This window comes from Hyperoodon ampullatus (assembly GCF_949752795.1).
Source record: "Hyperoodon ampullatus genome assembly, chromosome: 11".
In the NCBI taxonomy this organism is placed as follows: Eukaryota; Metazoa; Chordata; class Mammalia; order Artiodactyla; family Ziphiidae; genus Hyperoodon; species Hyperoodon ampullatus.
In genome coordinates, this window is record NC_136924.1 from 74418724 (window position 1) to 74434435 (window position 15712).

At 35.4% G+C, this 15712-nt stretch overlaps 1 protein-coding gene across 1 annotated transcript in view; it reads left to right on the forward strand.

Annotated features, from left to right (window-relative positions):
• The window catches only part of CPNE8 (copine 8), a gene marked incomplete at both ends in the record, with an annotated part of 219565 nt that overhangs the window by 136441 nt on the left and 67412 nt on the right, over positions 1-15712 (forward strand). The window contains one exon of the mRNA XM_079714215.1: positions 5050-5125. Within this exon, the coding sequence (XP_079570341.1) occupies positions 5050-5125 (76 nt within the window). The remainder of the gene's footprint in view (positions 1-5049; positions 5126-15712) is intronic.

Here is a 15712-nt window from a genome sequence, read left to right on the forward strand (position 1 = left end):
CACTCTAAAAGAGAGGTATGCTTAATGAATTAAACATTCTTACATAAGACCAGTACAAGACACAGGTATATGTGTAACACCCAAATAGCAATTCATAAACCTGTTACAACTTCAAAGGGTTATTTTGATGAAAGCTTCTTTAAAACTATACATATAAGTGTCTAGAGTCATATTACTTACTAATCAGAAAAATGTATTTTAGTAATGTTTTTATAAGGAATTAAACACCTTTCACAGAAAGAATTCAAATGAATTATCTAGGATTATTTTCAAAACAGTAAATAGACATTGCCTCCAATTTGTAGGTGAAGACATAAAGACCCCAAAGTGACTGATTTACTCAAGACAACATGATGATAGAGAGAGGGATGAGATGGACTCAGTGTGTATTTGTCATTTGTATCTATGTGCAAAAATTAGTTTAATGACTGAGAGGAAAATAAGCATCATCTATTCTGCCCAAAGCAGGTTGATCTTCAGGAAGATCACTGGAAACGCCAAGCAAAGGCAATATTCTCCTCTCTTTTTTCTATGTCTTTGGTGTGATTATGTGGGTGCATTTCTATGGGAAAATAACAGTTATCAGCATTACCCTCAGAGTTGTTTCAAAGAAATAGAGTAGCAATGGCTAATATGTTTTGCACTTGTGCCATTCTTTTGGACTAAATAAAATTCATGAGAGGCAAAATTGTTAATATTACTGGCAAGGTAAGATTACAGCATGACCGTGATATTAACTTGAGTATATTTGCAACATTCAAAAATTCCCATTGGTTACCAGGCACTGAAGTAGATGCTGAGAATACTGAGATGAAATTATCATCTTTCTTAACTTCAAGTATGTTATAAAAGCTAAGAGGGGAGATATATAAACAACAGCTGTTATACAATATAGGAAGTATGATGATAGAGAGGATTGGGGTTTTTTTTTAAACAAAGGGGAAGAGCAGAAAGCAGGAAAAATTTCTTAGAGGAGATAATAGCGAAGCAGTAGAGTAAAAGATAAGTGAAACAAGATGCCAAAAGTAGGGGAAGATGGACACTTTGTTAAATAGGGACTGTCCTACATGTTTCAGATATAAATATGAATGTACATAATACCCATTTTCCACTATTAATAGAGCATAGAAATGATTATAATATACAGATTTTATTCAAAAATTTAATCACTTTACTCAAACAAGGCATTTTAGAGCCGAGTTACTACCTATAATATTAATCAATTTGCTCTCAATATTGGTTTATTTCCTCAGATTTTAAATAACATATATCAATTATAAAAATTTTTTGGAAAAAAATTAGAGATGTAAATGGACACAAATCAGATCAACCACCCTGCAGTAAACTTTATTTTGTAAATGCAGTCAGAGAGCTTGAGACTTATAACATAGAAGAATTATTTTAGTTACAATTAAATTAACAGGAAATAGCAAAGCAGTATTATTGAATCTCAAGGAAATTGTTGATTGTAATTTATTATCAAAGTACTTTTCATCATATTTTTCTGTATAGTAAGAATTGTTTCAAATTACAGTATTGACAGTTGTGAACAGAAAAAAATATTAAATTACTTTTCTTTCTTTTAATCTCAGTAGAATCTAGTAATGGTTGATGATAGGGAAAAAGATAATTATAAGAATAAATCAGTGAAAACCTCCTTCAATACTTACTTTAAAGTACTTACCTATGATTTAATATATAGTATTTGAAGGACAGCAGTTGACAAAGGAAACTAAAAATTCCCATGCATTTCAAGAGATCTGAGAATTATTCACTTATTCACCCAGATTCTTCAGATGTATTCATGAGACAAAGCAGCTTATGTCTAGGCTTGGCTCTTTCATTGCTATTGCCACTTATGTTTATGACCTTTTGACAAATCATCACTTCTTGATCATCCATTTCTCTGTATCTAAATAGATGCAATGATGTGTTTTCTGTATGTCACAGAAATCTTGTCTTGGAGCATGAAATGTAATTTGTGACTCAATACATTTTCTCCTCTACAGCACAAAGATGGCATTGCATTTGTATGACATGTAAATTGTGTTTTATGCAAAATAATCATCTTGAACAAGATTCAGAAGGGGGAACAAGTATTTTATTCATTCTTTATTTATGTTCTGTCTTATTCTGAAAAGATCCAAGGAAGCTTATAGTAAGACATAGTGAACCAAACTGTGTGAGGAAATTGAAGCAAAGGGAAAATAAGAGTAAGATATCTGAAAACGTTGCTGAGGATTCCTAGCACATCATGAAAACATATCGTGCTAGAGATGTGCCACAAATTTGGCCTAAGCTCTTTTAACAACCGACTTCAGAGGCAAAAATCTCCGTTTCATGATAAACAGGGTCTTTTCAGAATAGGAAACACAAGTGAGCAGCACAGATTCCGAGCACTGAGACCAAAGAGAATTGTACCCCTTTGTTAATCACTCAACTCTGCAGGGTAACAAATTTAACAAGAACAAAACAGATCTAGATATTCAAAAACTGCTTCTTAGAAAGTTTCACCATGGCTTCAGCATGGCATGTCAGTGTGCAGTTGAGGAAACCTGACCATTGCACTTGAGTCCAGATTTGCCACTCTGTTGGACAGGCTTTATCCAGATGGATGTATTACATGTTCTTGAGATGTGATTGAGTAATTGCATAATTGATCTCAACTGAGTAATGGAAACCAGTAACTATTGCTCCTCTCACCCAAGTTCTTGATTAGTATTGAGTGGCAGGAGGCCTAAACATTGAATTTAAATAATGAACCAAACAGGTGTAGAATTTACACAGTCAGAAAACTACCATGAGGGAGTAAATGATCCAGCCATTTTCTAAGGCTTCAATATTAGATTCCTACCACAAGTGTGGTGAGCTCTGGTTATACAAGGCTTGTCCACACTTACCAATATCAAAGTGTTGTGTTTAAAGTGCTTTAATAGAACATTTTCTCGGTGACAATTACTTAAGTTATATAAAACACACATAGCAATGGAAGAGGATAGGTTCTAAGCAGAATTTCCATAACTCAGAATTTTCAAGATTTCTGTGAAAGATATCACAGTTATAAGCTTGCACTTCTAAAAGTCAAAGAGAATTATTTTATTTATAAGAAATATGTAGCACAAAAGTACTGTTTTGTAATTTTCCCTGTGTAAATCGAAAGAGTGAATACTGGAGGTTTGGATTCACAAATGCAAAAATGCAAATATATTTGGTTACAGTCTTCAATGCTCTTTCCTTTTATCATTTTCATGTGTGTAGATCTGCTTTGGAAAGTTAAATCTAAAAAAGGTGATACTGGGGTAAAGAAGAATGCCTTGTATAGACTATTGTCATAAAAAGCACAAGATCTTTAAGATAAGGGAGAACTGGGAGGCTGGATATCTGAGTTTTATCTTAATTTTTTTTTTTTTTTTTTTTTTTTTTGCGGTACGCGGGCCTCTCACTGTTGTGGCCACTCCCGTTGCAGAGCACAGGCTCCGGACGCGCAGGCTCAGCGTCCATGGCTCACGGGCCCAGCCGCTCCGCGGCATGTGGGATCTTCCCAGACCGGGGCACGAACCCGTATCCCCTGCATCGGCAGGCGGACTCTCAACCACTGCGCCACCAGGGAAGCCCTATCTTAATTTTAAAAAAGAAGTTTTTTGTTACAAAAACGCTACTTAAATTAATGGCAGCAAATTTTCCTTTGAAATCCCAGCTTTAGCAATCAGTAGTTTCGTTGGCTAGCCACAATTTGCTTGTTGCTTGTTACTGGTCATCAGGTCTATGGAAGGTTTATGGATTTTAGTGAATCACAGTTAAGCATAAACCTGCCTGGAGTTTGGGGAAAATATCCATTTTTATGGTAATAAACACCTCACATTTGCAAGCAAATGGGCCAAGCTTAAACTCTTATGATACAAATAGCAGTGACAACACCCCCTATGTTTGTTATACTACTTCAGCTCCTACAGTCTTGATCTTCTTCCTCTGATGCATTACATTTCACCACTGCACCAAATACCAGCATTTTATGTTTATTTCTCAGCAGTGTGTGTTCAACCTAGTGTTGACCATTAAATTAGTGCAGAGTAGTAGAATACACGTCACTTCTAAACCGGTGAATGCATAACATCTGTTTTACAGTTGCATAAGCCAGCCTCAGTAATCACATTAGTAAGGATTTTATAGTGAGAACTAACATATGCTTTCTCAATCCTTACCCTTCCACACCTAAACTGAGAAGGCACCTGTAGAATTTCTGTTTCTGAGAAGGCAGTGATGATTGCTTTAAGGTAAAGAAGTTTAGAATAACCATGTTTTGTATTAACAATATATTTTAAAATTATTAGTATAAGGCTTGGTGAATATTCTCTATGTTAATGTTTAAAAATAGTGTCCCTTTGGGGCTTCCCTGGTGGCGCAGTGGTTGAGAGTCCGCCTGCCGATGCAGGGGACACGGGTTCGTGCCCCGGTCTGGGAGGATCCCACGTGCCATGGAGCGGCTGGGCCCTTGAGCCATGGCCACTGGGCCTGCGCATCCAGAGCCTGTGCTCCGCAGCGGGAGAGGCCACAACAGTGAGAGGCCCGTGTACCGCAAAAAAAAAATAATAATAATAATAATGTCCCTTTTAAAACTAGTGTCCTATTACATCCTGGTCATAGAAAAGTTTGAAGATTTTGTTTATTATATTTGTGATTATTGATATGGATAATAATAAATCTTTGAGTGTCTTAAACTTTCATCCTAATTAATAGTTAATTATTTGGATAGCATAGATGATAAAATGCTTTTGAGATATGAGTTATTAAACCTAATATACCTCTTTGAAATATTAGCATTGGTGGGATAAGTTAAATATTTTTTGAATACTAACAAAATGTAATTTTGGGTATACTTAACAATTAAAGAACAATGAAATTATGTATCAGTGTGTTTTAAATTATCATGCTATGTTCATAATAATATCAAGCATTTTTCATGATTAAACTATAGTTTTTAAAGTTTTAAAACATAATTAACAAATGTATGAAAACTAATACTATGTATATTTTTCCCCTTAATTTTAGTCATGATTTCATTGGAGAATTTACAACAAGCTATAGGGAACTTTCTAGAGGGCAATCACAGTTCAATATATATGAGGTAAGAGGAATTTTATTTTTTTATTATTTTTCTCTGGAATAAGTATATTTATTCTTTTAAAGTATAGGTTTTTACAAAAGATAATTGCCAAAGGTTACCAATATGTGTACGAATCTTTAAATTTATTGAGCAGATTGGTTTTTGAGATTAAATAATAGTATTTCTCTTCAAATCACGTGGTCTTTCGAATCTACTTTGAGTGATTTAAAAATTCTTGCCTATGAAACGTTTTCTTATTTTAAAAACATTCAATATAGATACAAGTTTATTCTTCTTTGAGCTTCAGCCTTTATGTTTTGCCTTCGTAAGTTCTTCCTCAGTCCTTTTTTAATAAAAATAGAAAAATTTTCTGTGTAGGCATTGTGTTACATAACAAGTCGTTTTTTTGTTTAGTATGTTTGAGCATCTTACCTCTTATTTAGATGAAGACTGAAGGAAATGAGAAAGTATGATTCAGTCATTAAAGAAATCCAAGTTATTAAAGCAAACACACTAGTTATTTCTGCCTTAAACCTATCTTGCCAGTTAACTACTAGATATGTGTTGAGCATAAGGTATGTTCTAGCACTGTTAATCCTTGAGCTTTGTTATCTGTACATTCTCTGTGATTTTTTTAAAGACTTTTTTGATGTGGACCATTTTTTAAATGTTTATTGAATTTGTTACAATATTGCTTCTGTTTTATGTTTTGGTTTTTTGGCCCTGAGACATGTAGCATCTTAACTCCCCAACCAGGGATCAAACCCGCACCCCTTGCATTGGAAGGCGAACTCTTAACCACTGGACCACCAGGAAGTTCCCTCTGTGATTTTTTAAATTTAATATACATCATTAGCAAAGGAGAATATCTCAGTACTTAGTAAATAATGATAACTCTTTCCTGCCAGATTGACACTATTTGACACTAAAATTGACCTCCTTTAAGTTAAGAGTGGAGGAATCTCCTTCTCCTATCACCTTCTTACTAGGCTAAAGCAGTTGTATTCCATGCATTCATTCATTTATTAGTTTATGAATAAAATATTTATGACATGACTTCTATATTCCACACTCCCAAGGATGGAGCAATGAATGAAAATTTCACTGTCTAATGGGAGAGACAAACACGTAAAAGGCATTTAGATTATCTTGATAGGTGCTATATATACCTAGTTGACTATGAGATATCTAGAGTGTGGTGCAGCAAACTTATCCCAAGAAAGCTACCCCAGGCAAAGACAAAGTTGGAGTAATGGATCAATTTTTCTATCTGGGTCTTTCGGGGACAGAATATTAAGGCTCTAAATAGACAGTAGAAGTAAAATAAGACAGGTTGTACTTATATGGATGCCTGTTTTTTCTCCAAACCCTCAAGGCTGAGGAGAAACAACACATGAATACTAGTTCTCCTTGTACTTAGAACTCATTTACTGCCAGTCACATAATGCTCCAGAGATCAATTATTTTGAGTTTCCTTAGCTTTAAAATGTCTTCTTCTCTTTGTATCTCTCTTATCCAACAAAGCTTGTTTAATGAGATTGGTGTCACATCTGATGTTATGACAAATAAGCTTAGTAACAATTATTCCTTATTAAATACCTGCATGAATACTTGTGCCATAACTTCAAATAAAAATGTATTCTTATTATTCATATTATCAATAGAAGAGATCAGTCTGAAGAAAATCTGGAGGAACATTATGTGTTATGTCTATGTACTTTTAGAATTTCAATGGACAGCTAGCTCTTGGTCCAATACACTGGAAACTTCATTTTCTGCACACATGTAAGGATTCAGTTTTGTTGAGGCAACCGTGGAAATTTTCAACCATTATTCCTTCAAATATTCTTCCTGCCCCGTTCACTCTCCCTTCTCCTTTTGGTTTTCCCTGTATATATATATATATATATATATATATATATATATATATATATATATATATATATATATATATATATATATATATATATATATATATATATATATATATATATATATATATATATATATATATATATATGTTGTTATGCTTGATCATATCTCACAAGTTCATATTTTTTCATTTTCTTTCTTAAACTAGAAAATCTCAACTGACCCATCTTCAAGATCACTCATTATTTCTTCTGCCAGCTCAAATGTCCTATTTAGCTCCTCTAGCGAATTTTTCATTTGTTACCGTGCTTTTTAAGTTGAGAATTTCTATTTGGTTCTTTTTTATAATTTTGACCTACTTATTGATTTTTCTATTTGGTGAGACATTGTTTCATACTTTATTTCTTTATATATAGCTTCTTTAGTTTTTTAAACATATTTATAGTAGCTGATTTAAAGAATTTATTAAATAAATCCCATATCTACAAGTTCCCAGGGGCAGTTTCTATAGATTGCTTTCTTCCTCTGTATGGGCCATACTTTCTTGTTTCTATGCATGTCCTGTATTTTTGGTTGTTGAATGTTGGAAAGTTTTAAAAAATAAAATATAATAACACTGGAGATCAGATCCCCTGCTTTTCTGGGATTTGTTGTTGTTGCTGTTTGTTTGTTTAGTTACTTTCCTGGAGTAATTCTGTAAAGTCTGTTTTCTTTGCTGTGTGGGTCATTTCAGTCTATGCCTTGTTAGCTAGTGGTCAACACATGATTTGACAGATTTGTGTATGTTGGTGCACTTCTTATATGCTCCAAGTATAAAATTCTGCCTTGGTTTTCACTTGCTGTTTAAACAGAGACTCAAAGTCAGTCAGAATTGAAGGATTAGGGCTTCCTCAAGGTCTTCTCTGGCCATGCATACAGTCCTGCACAAGCATTTGGTCTTCTAGATCCCCAGCAATATGCCTGAGCTTTTAAAAACCTCTTACTTGAGATCAGATCAAGAAGGTGGAGGAGTAGGACATGGAGCTTACCTTCTCTCACAAATTACATCAAAAATACATCCACATTTGGAGCAATTCTCATAGAACCTCTACTGAATTCTGGCAGAAGACCTCAGCCTTCCAAATGGCAAGAAAATCTCTGGATAAGGCAAAAGAAAAAAGAAAAGAGAGAGAGAGAGAAAGGAATCAGGACAGGACCTGTGCTCCTGGGAAGGACCTGTGAAAGGATAAAGTTTTCCACACACTGGGAAGTCCCCTTACTGGCAAGGAGACCAGCAAGGACAGAGAGGGAGCTTTGGAGCCTCAGAGGAGAGCACTGCAACTGGTTTGCAGAAGGCAAAGCTCAGAGAGACCTGCACACATGGTCAGTGCCATCCACCCAACACTCCACAACCTGAGACACTCATCGCTGGGGCAGGTGGGGGCTATTTGCTGAGGCTTGGGCTTTGATGGTCAGACCCGGGGGAGAGGACTGGGGTTGGCTGCATGAAGACAGCCTGAGGGTGGTAGAGTGTGGTGTGAGAGGAGGCCTGGGCCCACCAGAAAGGGAGGGTGCTATTTTTAGGGGGCATGAGAGGAGAGGGGTGGGTCTGTCATGGGAGTTCCTTTCTCCACACACACTCTCAGGTGATATCTATATGAGCTCCAGAGGTGGGTACAAGCTGCCACTGCCATCTCGGACTCCAGAGGCAGGTGCAGACCACTGCCAAGGGTCCTGTGACAGGGAGCCAGCCACTGCTCCTGCTTTCCTGAGAGCATGCACAGCCTGCCACCACCAGAGAGAGTCCTGTGACTGGGCACCAACTGCTGCCCCAGATTCCCTGGGAAGGTGTGTGACCTACCATGGCTGCCAAGGGTCCCACAACCCAGAGCCAACTTCTGCCTCCACCTTCCTGGGAGCCTATATGAGCCACATGCCTGCACAACCCTTATCAAGGGGAAAATGGCCAGCACACACTGAGGAAAGAGATGGCAATCATCCAAACCAAAAACAGCCCTCATGACAAAAAAATAATAAACCCATACAAGCTATGCAGGGAGGCTCCTGTATATAAATAGCCCTCCAACACTACAGTAGATAGCTGTTTCCCCTAAACTCACAGAGAAAGAGAAATATAAGCAAAATGAAGAAGCAGAGGAACCACTCCCATTAAAAGCCCAAGAGAATTCCTCTGAAGGAACAATAAAACAGATCTCTTCAGTCTAATAGACACCAAGTTCAAAAAGGAGATAATGAAAATACTGAAGGAATTAAGAAAGACTATGGACAGAAATGCAGATTACTGTAAAAAGAACTAGAAACTATAAGGAGGAGCCAAGAAAATTTAGAAAATTAATTTGCTGAGATGAAAGCTGAGCTAAAGGCAGTGAGTAGCAGAATGAATAATGCAGAAGAAAGAATAAGTGATCTGGAAGATAGAATAATGGAAATTACCCAATCAGAACAGCAGATAGAATGTCAAATGCAAATATATATATATATATATATATATATATATATATATATATATATATATATGACCAATGGGATAATATAAAGTGTGCCAATCTATGCATAATAGGGATTCCAGAAGGAGAAGAAAGAGAAAAGGGGATTGAAAAGGTATTTGAAGAAATCATGGCTGAAAACTTCCCAAACCTAAAGAAGGGAGCAGATATCCAGTTACAGGAAGAACAGAGGGTCCCAAACAAAATGAATCCAAACAAACCTACATCAAGACATATTGACCTACATCAAGACCTACATCAATGACAAAAGTTAAAGATAAAGAGAGCATTCTAAAGGATCAAAAGAAAAACAAAGAGTTCTTTACAAAGGAACCCCCATAAGGCTGTCAGCTGATTTCTCTACAGAAACACTGCAGGCTAGAAGGGAGTACCAAAGTATATTCAAAGTCTTGAAAGGGAAAAATCTGCAACCTAGAATATTCTACCCAGCAAGATTATCATTTAGAATAGGAGGAGAAATAAAGAATTTCTCAGACAAGGAAAAACTAAAAGAATACAGCAATACTAAACCTATCCTAGAAGAAATATTGAAATATCTTCTCTAAACAGAAAAAGAGCAAGAAGAGACAGGAAAGAGGAAATCATAATTTGAAAGTAAATCACTTAAATTAGCCAGTATGCAGATAAAAAATATAAAGAAAAAAACCTATCTGTGAAAGTGATGATAAACACAAGGAACAGCAAAAGGATAAATATGAAGATGTAAAAAAGGACATCAAAATCATAAAATGTGGGGAAGGAGAGTAAGAAAATGCAGATTCTTGGGGGTTTTTTTAGAATATGTTTCCATCTATATGACTATCAGTCTAAAGCAAGCAGAAATAGGAAGAGGTTAATGTACTTGAAAAATAGGGCAACCACAAATCAAAAACATACAAGAGATTCACAAAAACCAAAAAGAAGAGAACGCAAGCATAAAATAAAAGGAAATGATCAAACCACAAAAGAAAAGCAAAAAGAAAGGAACAAAGAAGAAACAAAGAATCAACTGGAAAACAAGGTCTAATATGGCAATAAATACATATGTATCAATAATTACCTTAAATGTCAAGGGACAGAATGTTCCAATCAAAAGGCATAGAGTGGCAGCCTGGATAAACAACAAGAGCTTAAAATATGCTGACTACAAGAGAAACCCCCTCCCCTTAGGGCAAAGGATACACATATATTGAAAGCGAGGGATGGAAAAGATATTTCATGCAAACGGAAATGAAAAGAAAGAGGGTGTTGCAATACTCATATCAGACAAAATGGACTTTAAAGCAAAGGTGATAAAGAAGGACACAATATAATGAAAAAAAGATCAATACACGAGAGGATTTCACACTCATCAACATATATGCACCTAATATAGAAGTACCCAAATACATAAAATAAATACTAACAGACATAAAGGGAGAAATTGATAGGAATACATTAACAGTAGGAGACTTTAACACCCCACTCACATCAGTGGACAGATCTTCTAGAGAGAAAATCAGTAAGGCAACAGAGATCCTAAATTATACAACAGAACAGTTAGACTTAATTGATGTTTTCAGGATATTACATGCAAAAAAAAACAGAATACACATTCTTTTCAAGTGCATATCAAACATTTTCTAGGATTGACCACATACTAGGGCACAAAACTAACCTCAACAAATTTAAGAGTATAGAAATTATTTCAAACATCTTCTCTGACTACAAAAGCGTGAAACTAGAAATCAACCACAGGAAAAGAAATGAGAAAAAAATGATTACATGGAGAGTAAACAACATGCTACTAAAAAACCAATGGGTCAAAGAGGAAATCAAAAAGGAAATTAACAAATACCTTGAGACAAATGACAGTGAAAACACAACCATACAAAATCTATGAGATGCAGCAAAAGCAGTTCTTAGCAATACAGTCCTTCCTCAAAAAGCAAGAAAAATCTCAAATAAACAACCTAACCTACCACTTTAAAGAATTATAAAGAGAAGAACCAACAAAACCTAAAGTCAACAGAAGGAAGGAAATGATAAAGATCAGGGAGGAAATAAATAAAATAGAGATTATAAAAACAGTAAAAAACAAAAAATCAATAAAACCAAGAGCTGGTTCTTTGAAAGGATAAACAAAGTTGACATACCTGTGACCAGGCTCACCAAAAAGGAAAGAAAGAGAACCCCCCCCAAAAAATAAATAAGAAATGAAAAAGGAGAAATCTCAACTTATACCACAGAAATACAGAAACAACATGAAAACATACCATGAACAATTATACACCAACAAATTTGACAACCTAGAAGAAATGGACAACTTTCTAGAAACATACAGCCCAACAAAATTGAATCAAGAAGAAAGATATAATTGAACAGACTGATCACTAGAAGTGAAATAAAATCTGTAGTAAAAAAAAAAAAATCTCGCTACAAACAAAAGGACCAGATGGCCTCACAGGTGAATTCTACCAAACATACAAAGAAGAACTTACACCTATTTTTCTCAAACTCTTCCAAAAGATTGAAGAGGAGGGGACACTCCCAAAGACATCTCTGAAGTCACCATCACCCTGTACCAAAACCAGACAAAGATACCACCAACGAAGAAAATTACAGGCCAATATCTTTTGTGAATATAGATACAAATATTCCCAATAAAATATTAGCAAACTGAATCCAACAGCACATTAAAATATCATACACCATGATCAAGGGGTATTCATTCCAAGATCACAAGGATGGCTCAACATACACAAATCAATCAATGCAATACATCACATTAACAAAGAAAAGTCAAAAACTATATGATCATCTCAACAGATGCAGAAAAAGCATTTGACAATATTCAACATCCATTCATGATAAAAAAAAAAAAAACTCTTACCAAAGTGAGAATAGAGGGAATATATCTCAACGTAATAAAAGCCATTTATGATGGACCCACAGCCAATATAATACTCAACAGTGAATACTCAATGGTGAAATACTCAATGGTAAAAGCCTTCCCATTAAAATCTGGAACAAGACAAGGATTCCCACTCTCACCACGTGTATTCAACATAGAATTGGAAGTCCAGCCACAGGAATCAGACAAGACAAAGAAAGGTATCCAGATTGGAAGGGAAGAGGTAAAATTGTCACTATATGCAGATGACATGATACTATACATAGAAAACCCTAAGGACTCCATGCAAAAACTACTAGATCTAATAAATGAATTTAGCAAAGTAGCAGGATACAAGATTAACATTCAGAAATTGGTTTCATTTCTTTACACTAACAATGAAATATCAGAAAAGGAATGTAAAACAAAACAATAACTTTCAAAGTTGCACCAAAAAAATAAAATGCCTAGGAATAAACCTGACCAAGGAGGTGAAAGACTTATATGCTGAGAACTATAAAACACTCTAAAACATTAATAAAGGAAATTAAAGGGGATTCAAAGACATGGAAATATATCACATGTTCTTGGATTGGAAGAATTGGTATTGTTAAAATGGCAATACTACCCAAAGCAATCTACAGTTTTAATGCAATCCCTATCAAATCACCCATGACATTTTCACAGAACTAGAACAAATAATCCAAAATTTTATATGGAACCATAAAAGACCCAGAATTGCCAACACTGAGGAACAAAAACAAAGCAGGAGGTATAACTCTCCCAGACTTCAGACAGTACTACAAAGCTACAATAAATAAAGTGGTGTTGGTACAAAAACAGACATACATCCATCAATGGAACAGAATAAAGAGCCCAGAAATAAATCTACACACCTATGGTAAATTAATCTTTGACAAAGGAGGCAAGAATATAAAATAGGAAACAGACAGTCTCTTCAGCAAGTGGTGCTGGGAAAGTTGGACAGCTGCATGTAAATCAATGAAGTTAGAACACACCCTCACACCATGCACAAAAATAAACTTAAAATGGCTTAACAACTTAAACATAAGATATGACACCAAAAAATTCCTAGATGAGAGCACAGGCAAAACATTCTCTGACATAAATCATACCAATGTTTTCTTAGGTTGGTCTCCCAAGGCAATAGGAATAAAAAGAAAAATAAACAAATGGTACCTAATCAAACTTACAAGCTTTTGCATAGCAAAGGAAACCATAAAATAAGCAAAAAGACAACATACGGAAGGGGAGAAAAATAATTGCAAATGATGCAACCAACAGGGGTTTAATCTCCAAAATATGCCAACAGCTCATACAACCCAACAACAACAAAAAAACAAACAACCCAATCAAAAAATGGGCAGAAGCCCTTAATAGACATTTCTCCAAAGAAGACATATAGATGGCTAAAAAGCACATGAAAAGATACTCAAAATCACTAATTATTAGAGAAATGCAAATCAAAACTACAATGAGGTACCACCTCACACCAGTCAAAATGGCTATCATTTTAAAAATCTACAAAGAACAAATGTTGGAGAGGGTGTGGAGAAAAGGGAACTCTCCTACACTGTTGGTGGCAATGTAAGTTGGTGCAGCCACTATGGAAAACAGTACGGAGGTTCCTCAGAAAACTAAAAATATAATTACCATATGATCCAGCAATCCCACTCCTGGGTGTATACCCAGACAAAACTATAATTCAAAAAGATACATGCACCCCTATATTCATAGCAGCACTATTCACAATAGCCAAAACATGGAAACAACCTAAATGTCCATTGACAGATGAATGGATAAAGAAGATGTGGTACATATATACGGTGGAATACTACTCAGTCATAAAAAAGAACAAAACAATGCCATTTGCAGCAACATAGATGCAACTTAGAGATTATCATACTAAGTCAGAAAGAGAAAGACAAATACTATATGATATCACTTATATGTAGAATCTAAAATATGGCACAAATGAACCTATCTACAAAACAGAAACAGACTCAGAGACATAGAGATCAGACTTGTGGTTGCCAAGGGAGTGGGGAGAGAGGGATGGACTGGGAATTTGGGGCTCGTAGATGCAAACTATTACATTTAGAGTGGATAGACAACAAGGTACTAGTGTATAGCACAGGGAACTATATCTGATCTCCCGAGATAAACCATCATGGAAAAGAATATTAAACAAAGAATGTATATATATGTAAAACTGAGTCACTTTGCTGTTCAGCAGAGATTGGCATAACACTGTAAATCAACTACAGTTCAATAAAAAAAAATAAATTTAAAAACTAAAAAGGACAAAATTGAAAAAAATTATAAAATAAAACAAAACGAAATGTTAAAAACAAAACCAGAAACAACCCAAGCAGCAGGAGCATCTAAGGAACGGAAACAATTAGCAACTGTGGGTGCTGGGATGTAATTAGGCTTGGGTTCTTGTTGTTTTTGACTCCAGTAATGGCTAAAATCTTTTTCTACATTTATTCTTTTAAAGGCTGTGTGCAAAAAAGAAAACACACAAGTTACTTTTATATTCTTGTAAAGAGTCTTTATAACTACCGATAAAATGAGACAAAGAGGAGGCAGTCCCTATGGATGGTTTCTTAGCTTCACTACATTGTAGGGTATGATTCTCAGCCAGGCAGAATTAAATGGGATGATGAAAAGACCATGGATAATAACATTTAAGACCCAACTTAAAATTAAATAAAATCCTAAAATGAAAACAAATAAGTAAATAAATAAACGCCTCCTACTGCTTTACAGATTCATTTTGGCAGGTAAAGACCTTCTCCTGGTGGTTCCCCAGGCTTATGGGACTACCTTCAGAATTGCAGTTGTGCTGGTTTGGAGCTAGTTTTAAGGCTGTTGATAGGTCTACTGTGGGATCTGCAGTCGATGTGCTTGTTAATAGGGGCTCAGGTGAGTGTGGATTATGTCCGGTGCTGGGTGGATGAGACTGGCTCCAGTACCTTTGTTCAGTAGGGTGGTCCTGGGCCATGGTTCCTTTTCAGGGTGTACAGTTGGGTCCTCAGTCAGTCAGCCTATTTCTAAGTTTGTGAACCGTTGTGAATCCCACCAGGACTCCCACAAGGACTCCAAACTTTTACACATTATTATGTGTCTGATGGAAATTATTACCATTATAAAGCAATAAGTAGAGCTCCCATAAATATTCACACATTTGGGTGATTTGTCATGTTAGTGCATTTAATCAAATAAAAAGTATTATGTCTCTTGAATATATTTTATTTATTAGAGAAACCCATAGTTTTTCTACAAAGCAATCACTATTATTTGGGACCTTGAATATTAAAAATCTCTCTCACATCAAGAAGATGTAAATGGGTA